Source organism: Colobus angolensis, unplaced genomic scaffold (assembly GCF_000951035.1).
Source record: "Colobus angolensis palliatus isolate OR3802 unplaced genomic scaffold, Cang.pa_1.0 Scaffold280, whole genome shotgun sequence".
Taxonomy (NCBI): Eukaryota; Metazoa; Chordata; class Mammalia; order Primates; family Cercopithecidae; genus Colobus; species Colobus angolensis.
Genome location: NW_012116044.1, coordinates 1,118,858 through 1,129,000, shown reverse-complemented (window position 1 = coordinate 1,129,000; position 10,143 = coordinate 1,118,858). Strand labels below are relative to the sequence as shown.

At 34.6% G+C, this 10,143-nt stretch overlaps 1 protein-coding gene across 3 annotated transcripts in view; it reads right to left on the bottom strand.

The window, feature by feature from the left end:
• Positions 1–216: 216 nt before the first annotated feature.
• The window catches only part of ADAD1 (adenosine deaminase domain containing 1 (testis-specific)), a 52,371-nt gene continuing 42,444 nt past the window's right edge, over positions 217–10,143 (bottom strand). For all 3 annotated transcript variants that reach the window (XM_011948614.1, XM_011948616.1, XM_011948615.1), the window contains 2 exons: positions 8,874–9,003; positions 217–383 (listed from right to left, as the gene is read on the bottom strand). In XM_011948614.1, the coding sequence (XP_011804004.1) occupies positions 270–383; positions 8,874–9,003 (244 nt within the window). In that variant the 3' untranslated portion in view covers positions 217–269. The remainder of the gene's footprint in view (positions 384–8,873; positions 9,004–10,143) is intronic.

The window sequence follows — 10,143 nt, the reverse complement described above, 5'->3', positions numbered from 1 at the left end:
TGGCTTTACAGTATCTGTCAAAATAAATACAAAATGGCTACATATTCAAATAGGTAAGTCCTTTTCCAAGAAAATGAAAAAGTAAAAAGCCCTAATGTTTCAATGTAATTTGGCAGGAATGTTTAGAAATTTTCAGCAATCACTGCACATTGCTATTGTTAAGACTCTGATTCTGAAAGTTGAAAACCACCAATATTTTAAAAACATTTTTACTAGTCAAAACATACCAAACAATACAAGATTTTTAATGGGACAATGGATTGCCTATTTCACATGTTAAATTGCTCTATGCAGGGAGATTTCACAATCCAGGATCCATAGCCATGTTGTTGTAAGTAGGATTTCAACTTACATTTAGCTTCTTGATAGGAGGCAGACATACACTAGAGAAGAAAAAAAAATGAATTATGGAAAACAAGCAGCATTTAACTTCTGAAAAGTAGCCCCAATATTGTTTCTTTAGCTTGAAATTTTAAAAAGTTAATGCAAGTCTTTTTTAATTCCTATATTTTAATATTTTTGAAGCTAAAAAATTTCCTTCCCAACACTCCTAAAAAGCAATTTCTTCTTCTTTTTTTTTTTTTTCTCAGAGCCAAAGTCTTGCTCTGTCATACAAGCTAGAGTATGGTGGTATGATCACTGAATTCCTGGGCTCAAGCCATCTTCCAGTCTCAGCCTCCTGAGTAGCTAGGACTACAGGCATGCACCACCATGCCCCACTATTTTTTTTTTATCTTTTGTAGAGATAGGGTCTTGCATGTTGCCCAGGCTGGTCTTGAACTCCGGGCCTCAAGTGGTCCTCCACCTTGGCCTCCCAAACCTCTGGTAGTATAGGCATAAGCCACCACACCTGGCCAGTTTTTCTTCTTCTTCTTTTTTTTTTTTTACCATTTTAAATTAAAAGATTAATCATTCTCATTGAAGAAAATTTGAAAAATAGACAAAATATAAAGAAGGAAACAAAAATTATCAGTAATCACAAAACTCCATGGTGGCAGATAAAACTAATGGTGGTAGATAGCCACCATTAATATTTTGGCGAATTTTCATTTTTTATAAATGAAAATATAAATGAATTTTTAACAAGCTGGTTTTATTGAGATATAATTTACATACCATGAAATTCATTCATTGTTAAGTATATTGTTTGGTGTTTTTTAATGAATTCATAGAGGTATGTAAATATCAGCATAGTCCAGTTGTGAAACAAATCTCTCACCTCTAAAAAGTTCCACTGTACTCACCTGCAGTCCTGGTGCCAGGACCAGCCCTAAACCCAGACAACCACGAATCCACTTGCTGTCTCTAGAGTTTTACTTTTTCTAAAAAATTCATATAAATTAACACAATAAGGATCCTGTTGTGTCAGGCTTCTTTTAGTTAGCATAAAGTTTTCCAGTTCATTTAGTTTGTTTCATGTATCAGTAGCTTGTTCTTTTTTTATTGCTGACCAATATTCCATTGTAGGGGTATAATATTTCATTGCAGGGGTATAACACATTTTGTTTATGTATGCACCAGCTGATTAACATTTGAATTGCTTCCAGTTTTTGGCTTTTCTGAATAATGCTGTTATAAATATGCACGTAAATACCAGTGGAATTGCTGATCACACATTTACCATCTTAAGAAAATGCCAAACTGTTTTCCAAAGCGGCATTTTCTCATAGTCTGTAGTTTGTATTTTCATTTCCTTAATGATGAATTTTGAAAAGCAAGTATTCTATTTTGGAGTCAAATGATCAATTTTCTTCTTTTATGGGTTATACTTTTGGTATCATATCTAAGAAATCCTTCCCTAATAATGTAAATATTTTCTAATTTATATTTAATAATGTAAATATTTTCTCATATTTTAAAGTTTTATAGTTTTAGGTCTTAGAGAGTTAGATCTAAAGTCCACTTTGAGTTAATTTTTGTGTATGATTGACATAAAGATCTAAGTTAATTTTTTGTTTCACCCACATATATCCCACCATTTTAGCATTATTTGTTGGAAAATGATTCTCCCATAAAATTGGCACTTTTGTACAAAAACAATTGATCATATGTGTATAGGTTTATTTCTGTTCCACTGATCTATATGTCTATTATATCAATACATTGTCTTAATTACTATAGCCTTATTGTAAGTTTTGAAACTAGGTAAGTTTTCCAACTTGGTTCTTTTTCAAAATTCTTTTGGCTCTTAAATGTCCTTTGGATTGCGCTGGGCACGGTGGCTCATGCCTATAATCCCAGCACTTTGGTGGGTAGAGTACTTGGGGTCAGAAGTTCGAGACCAGCCTGGCCAACATGGTGAAACCCCATCTCTATCAAAAATACAAAAAGGCGTGGTGGCAGGCACCTGTAATGCCAGCTACTCAGGAGGCTGAGACAGGAGAATCACTTGAACCCGGAAGGCGGAGGTTGCAGTGAGCTGAGATCATGCCATCACACTCCAGCCTGGGTGACAGAGCAAGACTCTGCCTCAAAAAAATAAAAAAAAAGTCCTTTGGATTTCCATATCAATTTCACAATCAGCTTGTCAATTTCTACACAAAAGCCTGCTGGAAGTTTAATTTTGCTTTGAAGCTATAAATTAATTTGGAGAGAAGTGACATCCTAACAATACTGTTTTCCAGTGCATTATGATGGTACATCTCTCCATTTACTTAGGTCTCCTTCAATTTCTCTCATCTATGTTTCATCATTTCCAGTGTACAGGTCTTGTATTTCTTTTAAATTTATTCCTCTGTGTTTACACACGAACACACACACACTCACAAAAGTACACATTTGGTGCTACTGTGGATGAAGCTGCTTTCTCAATTTTTTGAGCATTCATTCCTTGTATAGAAACAATTTATTTTTCTACATTGCTCTTATATCTTGTGACCTTGCTAAAGTCACATATGATCCAGTTGTTTGTTTTTGGTAGTTGCCAAAGAATATTTTATCTACAAGATACAATTTAGGGAAAGAAAAATTTCTTCATCCTTTACAGTATAGGTACCTTTTTACCTCTTTTTCTTGCCTTGCTCCACTGGCTAGGACCTACAGAACAGTGTTGAATACAAGTGCTGAGAGCACACATTCTTGCCTTCTTCCCCAATCTTGAGTAGGGAAAGGAGTTATTCAGTCTTTTAACTATTAAGCAGAATGTCAATGGTAGGCTCTTCACTGATGCCCTTTATGAAGGTGAGGAAGTTCACTTCTATTCCTTGTTTGTTCAGTGTTTTTATTGTGAATGGGTGCTGGACTTTGTCAAATGCATTTTGTATGTCTTTTGAGATAATTATACAAATTTTAAACTTGAATTTATTCATATGGTGTGTTACATAAAGTAATTTTCTGATCTCAAATCAACCTTGCATTACTGGTATAAACCTTCTTGGTTGTGGAGTATAATCCTTTTTGTATGTTGCTGGATTTGGTTTGTCAATATCTTGCTAAGGATTTTCACATTTATTTTCATGAGAGAGATTGTAGTTTTCATTTCTTGTAATGTTTTCTGGCCCACTTTTGGTATCAGGGTAACACTGGACTTTTTGTAAAATGAGTAGAGAAGCATTTTCTCCTCCATTTTCTGAAAGAGTTTTTGTAGGATTTGTATTATAGTTTGCTTATATGTTTGACAGAATTCACCAGTGAAGTCATACATGTGTCTGAGATTTTCTTTAGGAAAATAATTTAATTAGTAATTCGATCTCTTAAGTTTTATTTGGATATTCTATTTTTGAGTCAGTTTTTATGATTTGTGTCTTTCTAGGAATATGTCCATTTCATCTAACTTGTTTGTTGACAAACAATTGTTCATAATCCCTTATAATAATTTTAAGCTTCTTAAGGTCTGTAGTGATGACCATTTTTTTTAAATTCCAAATTTTGATAATTTCTGTTATCTGTTATTTTTTCTTGGTTAATCTAGCTAAAGGATTACCAAGTTTAATTTTTTAATGAACCAAATTTAGATTTTTCCTATTTTTTTTCTATTTTCAATTTTACTGATTTCTATTCTGATTCATTACATTTTATTATTTCCTTCCTTCTACTTACTTTGGTTCTGATTTGCTCTTCTTCTTCTGGCTTCTTGAGCTGGAAGCTCAAATAACTGATTTTAAGATTCTTTTCTAATATAAGCATTTAAAGCTATACATGTCTAAGTACTGATTTATATAGTCATTCCTTGGTATCCATGGGGAATTGGTTCCAGGACCCTCTAGAAATACCAAAATCTGCAGAAGCTCAAGTCCCTTACATAAAATGGCATGGTATTTGCATATAACCTAGGGACATTCTCTCATATTCGTTAAATCATCCCTAGATTATTTATAATATCTAATACAATATAAATTCAATGTAAATAGTTGCTATACTGTATTTTATTTGTATTATTTTTATTTTTGTATTTTTTTTTAAACTTTACCTTCCCCCCTCCCCCAAATATTTTCGATCCATAGTTGGTTGAATCTGAGAATGCATAACTTATGGCTACAAATGGCCACCTGTATTCCATAAATTTTAATATATCACATTTCACTTTCACTTAGTTCAAGGTATTTCTTAGTTTTCCTAATAATTTTTTTCTGAAACCATGAGTTATTCGGAGGCAAGATAACTTCCAAATATATAGCAGTTTCCCATATTTCATTCTGTTCTTGATTTCTAATTTAATTCCATAGTGGTTAGAACGTACTTGGCATGATTTTAATCCTCTTAAGATTACTGAGACTTGCTTTATGACCCTATGCTGAAGAATGCTCCATGTGGGCTTGAAAAGAACATACATTCTACTATTGTGTGGAGTGTTTTCTACAGGTCAGTGAGTTTTGATTAGTTGGTAGTGTTTAACTATCCTATATTTTTATTGATTTTCTGTGGAGTTGTTCTATCAATTACTGACAAAGGAGAATTAAAACCAACTACAGTTGCTGAATTGTCTATCTTACTTCACAACTCTGTCAGATTTTGCTTGCATATTTTAGGGCTTTGTTGTTACACCCACATACACGTATCTTTGTAATGTACTGACCTTTCTACCACTGTAAGATGTTGCTCTTTGTCTCCAGCAATATTTCTCCTCACGTATATTTAATATTAATATAAATATTCCAGCTGTCTTATTATTTATATGATAGGTCTTCTTTCATCCTTATGACTTGCAATTTATTTGAGACTGAATTTAAAATGTGTCTGTTGCAGACAGCATATATTTGAATCAGGCTTTTTTTAAATCCAGTCTGACGATCTGTCATTTGACTGGAACAATTAGTCTACTTTATTGTAATTATTGATATGGTGAATTTATATTGCCATTTTACTATTTCTCACATCTTATGTCTTTTTACAATTTCTCTGCTTTTTCCTTACTGTCCTATAGTTTAAGAAAAATGTTTTACTGAACTATTTTAATCCTTCTGTTGGTATTTTATCAATAGTTTTTCATTTATTTTCTTCATGGCTGCATTAGGAATTACAATATACCTCTTTACCTTACATATTTGATTTCAGATTCATACTGGCTTATGGTAAAACAGCAACTTTATTTCAATATAGAGCCATTTCTTACCAAATCCTTTGTTATATTGTCATATATATTGTATCTATGTTATAAACTCAACAACACAGTGTTGTTTTAAACAACTTTTTAAAAAGAAAATAAAAGCAAATATATAGACATGCACATATACATACTCATAGGTCTCATGTTTATCCACACAATTATCATTTTCAGTATTTACTATTCTTTCCTGTGGATTTGCTATCATCTGGTACAATTTTTTCCAAGCTTCAAGGACTTTCTTTGGAATTCCAATTAGGGAAGTACTACTAACAACACATTTTCTTAACATTAGTTTAACCTGTGAATGCTCTTATTTTGCTTTTATTTCTGAAGGATTATTTTCCTGGATACAGAATCCTTGGTTGCCAGGAGTTTTCCTTCAGCACCCTGAACCTGCCATTATACTGCCCTTTGGGCCTCCACTGTTTCTTTCATAACAGCTTTGTTAAGATATAATTCACAAGTCACAAAATTTACCCTTTTAAAGTGTACAATTCAGCCTAATTTGTGCAGCCATCACCATTAATTTTAGAACTTCTCCATCAACCCAGAAAGAACTTTGTATCTATTAGCAGTCACTCCTGATTCTTCCTCCTCTAGCGCCTGAAAACCACTATTTTCTGTCTCTATGAATTTGTCTATAATAGACATTTAATATAAATCAAACCACATGATATAGGGCCTACGCATTCTTTCACTTGACATAATATCTTATTGTATCTGGGCTCTCAATTATATTTCATTGTCTATATGCCAGTACCACACTGTCTTGCTTACTGTAGTTTTATAGAAAGTTTTGAAATTAAGAACTATGGGCCAGGCGCGGTGGTTCAAGCCTGTAATCCCAGCACTTTGGGAGGCCGAGACGGGTGGATCACGAGGTCAGGAGATCAAGACCATCCTGGCTAACACGGTGAAACCCCGTCTCTACTAAAAAATACAAAAAACTGGCCGGGCGAGGTGGTGGGAGCCTGTAGTCCCAGCTACTCGGGAGGCTGAGGCAGGAGAATGGCGTGAACCCAGGAGGCAGAGCTTGCAGTGAGCTGAGATCCGGCCACTGCACTCCAGCCTGGTGATAGAGCGTGACTCCATCTCAAAAAAGAAAAAAAAAGAAATTAAGAACTATGTATCTTTCAACTTTTTTCTTTTTCAATTTTTTTTGGCTATTTTGGGTTGGCCTCCACTGTTGCTAATAAGAAATCAATGCATTAAGCCTTTGTAAAACTTCTACCATCTTCTGATCAACTTGTATGTGGAAGAGAATGTACTGAATGTTACAGTCAGCTATCAAGTATCCCTTCCCTTATACTCTTTGATGGGCTCTCTTGGGTATTCCATCTACCTCAGCCCTTTCAGGGCTCTCTCATTTTCCAGATCTCCTTGTTAACTTGCTAGTTGGCCTACCACTTGCCTCCAACCAGGACGGCAACCTTGGGCCAGCAAAGTTACCAGTTTTCCCCATTCATTTCTTACCAAATTTGGCATTTAAGCCAATAAAACTGCAAACTTTCATTCCCCTGTCCCAAATCAAGTATACCTCCTCTGAAAGCAAAGCTGCTGCTTTTGGTGGCAGCCTCACTGGGCCAAAAAACTATAGTTCTTGCCATTCAAACCAGCAGAAAGGAAGAAAATGAGAATGAGAAAAGAATGAGAAAATGAATGACAAAAGCCCTGGGCAAGAAAGCCACATACTCCTGTAATTCTTGCTCAAAAAAATAGCAGTTTTTCTTTCTTTCTTTCTTTCTTTCTTTTTTTTTTTTAAGAGAGACAGGGTCTTGCTTTGTTCCCCAGGCTGAAATGCAGTGGTGTGATTATAGCTCACAGCAGCCTTGAACTCTTGGGCTCAAGTGATCCTCTCACCTAACAGTCTCCCAAGTAGCTAGGACTAAAGCTGTGGGCCACCATGTCGGCTAATAATAAGAGTTTGTGAGGAATACACACCTTTGAATGTTTTTTCTGTCTTCTGTTAATGTCCAGGGTTGTGAAAGGTTGTGTTTCACAATTTTGTCTGGTTTTCTTCTTGCTTTTATAGCAATTTACAACTTTTTTATGCCACAAAACCAGAAATAGTCTAGATAAGCTTCTATACTTAAAAATGTGTGATTATATATACAAACACCTGTAATTAATGTAACTGCCTTACAGGCTGTGACTATACAGGTTGAGCATTAGGTTGGTAAAATTGGTAAAATTAAATGACTTTCATATAACGCTATCTCATTATTGGCATTAGGATAGCAAAGAAATTTACATTTAATATTTAATAATGGTAACCTGGAATTATGTTCATGTAGGCCAGGCATGGTGGCTCAAGCCTGTAATCCCTGAACTTTGGGAGGCCGAGGTAGGCGGATCACCTGAGGTGAGGAGTTTGAGACCAGCCTGGCCAACATGGCAAAACCCCGTCTCTACTGAAAGTACAAAAATTAGCCTGGCATGGTGGTGTGCACCTGTAATCTCAGCTACTCAGGCGGCTGAGGCGGGAGAATTGCTTGAACCCCAGAGGCAGAGGTTGCAGTGAGCCAAGATCGTGCCATTGCACCCTAGCCTGGACAACAGAGTGAGACTCCATATAAAAAAAAAAAAAAAAGAGAGAGAGAGATGTTCATGTCATTATCACATAGAAAGAAAAAGTAGATTAAAACATACCATACCCAATATGGTCTTATTTTTAAGCAGACACATATACAAATACATATATATGAGAAGGAACTGAAATAACATGCTCACATTAAAAGACTGAGTATTAACTTCGAATAGTAAGTGGGATTACAAGTATTAATAATATTTTTTTCTGTATTTTTAAAATGTTTTCAAATTTTTGACTTAAACTTACATTATGCTTATGTAAAAAATATTTCGGAAGAGAGAAAAAGGCTATGTACATTGCCTACTAAATCAAGTTCAAATCAGATGCTGAAATTAAAGTTTTTTCACAACTTTAAAACAGAAAAATTCGTGTATCTTAAATAATGTATTATTTTAGAATACTTAACATTCTACAGTTAATACAATTAATACCAAATACAGAATAAATTTTATTAATATTTTGTTTCTCTGGTATGACATAGCAGGTTTTGAGTGCTAGGTAACTTACACTGTCAGAATAAGTATATACCATACTAAAATGTCTACTTTAAATGGCAATACTTATGTACATATCTAATTTCTGACATGTTCATTTAAAAACCAATTTTACCATTACATGGTAATATCTGATATTCAAGAAGTATTCAACAAACTTTTGCTAAGGAGATTCATTTTAAAACGACCACATTAATGTCTTAAATTTTATTCCTATGATAACTTTATTCCTTTAAGGACTTACCTTGACTGCATGATATGTACCAGCTTCAAGTAATTCTTTTTTAGCTTCTTTGGCAAGCAGGTTAAACCGACTTAACATTGCAGCCTTACAAAGCCGACTTGCCATTGACATACCACTTTTAAATGGGGAACTAAGCAGAGAGAAATAAAATTTTTTTTATTTCTTTTTCAGTAATTTATGTTGGCAATTGTACGGATTAAAATCAACATATATCTACAAAATATTTCTTGATTATTTGCAATATACATAGTGAACTCTTTTTTACATAAGAGGCATTCTTAATATTTACTTTCTGAAGTAAATTTCTTAAATTACATTTTAAATTATTTAGTACTGCATCAAAAATTAATGCAGAAGATAGACCTTGGAACACTTCTATTGTATGAAGCAAAATTAATCTATGATGATACAAATTAAACAGTGGTTCTATAAGGGATTGACTGGAAGTGGGCATGGAAATACTTTCTGCATTTTGACTAGAATGATGGTTACATAGGTGTAAGAATATACCAAAATTAATGAAATCATACAGTCTATTTTGTATTTCACTGCAAGAAGTTTTGGCTCAATAAAAGTGTAACATATACACATAATCTATTTCACAGCCCTTCGTGTGTGTGTACATTATGTGCATGTAGATGCGTAATTTGGGTTTCTAATGAAAGTGGGTCCACAGATCATGAACCTTTTTGCTACTGTAACTTTTCCGCTTCATTGTATCTTCTCATTAGTTGTTCTTAGGATAGACAACAAAAACAGTCAAAATCCTCCATTTCTCTTAGTTTCCAGTTATTTGCAATGTGACTTTTCAGATCCTCACATCAATAGGCATGGCTGATATTCCCTTCCCTTGAATTTTACTCGTCTTGTGATTTGTTTTCGCAAACAGAATAGATAGTGTGATAATTCTGAAGCTAGGCCTGGAGATGCCTTGGTTCTTATTGTCTTGGCACTGCTGCCTCTCCCATGTGACCCTGCTAGGACTAGCCTATTAGAGGGTAAGTGAACACAGGGTAAGAGCAGCTCACCTGACCTTTAGTTGACCAACAGTTGACCCCAGATGTGTGGGAGAGCCCAAGAAAATTCAGAAAAACCATTCAGCTGTCTCAAGAACTTCCAAGTAGTAATAATAAACAGTTGTTTTAAACAACTAAATTTTGGCCGGGCGCGGTGGCTCAAGCCTGTAATCCCAGCACTTTGGGAAGCCGAGACGGGCGGATCACGAGGTCAGGAGATCAAGACCATCCTGGCTAACACGGTGAAACCCCGT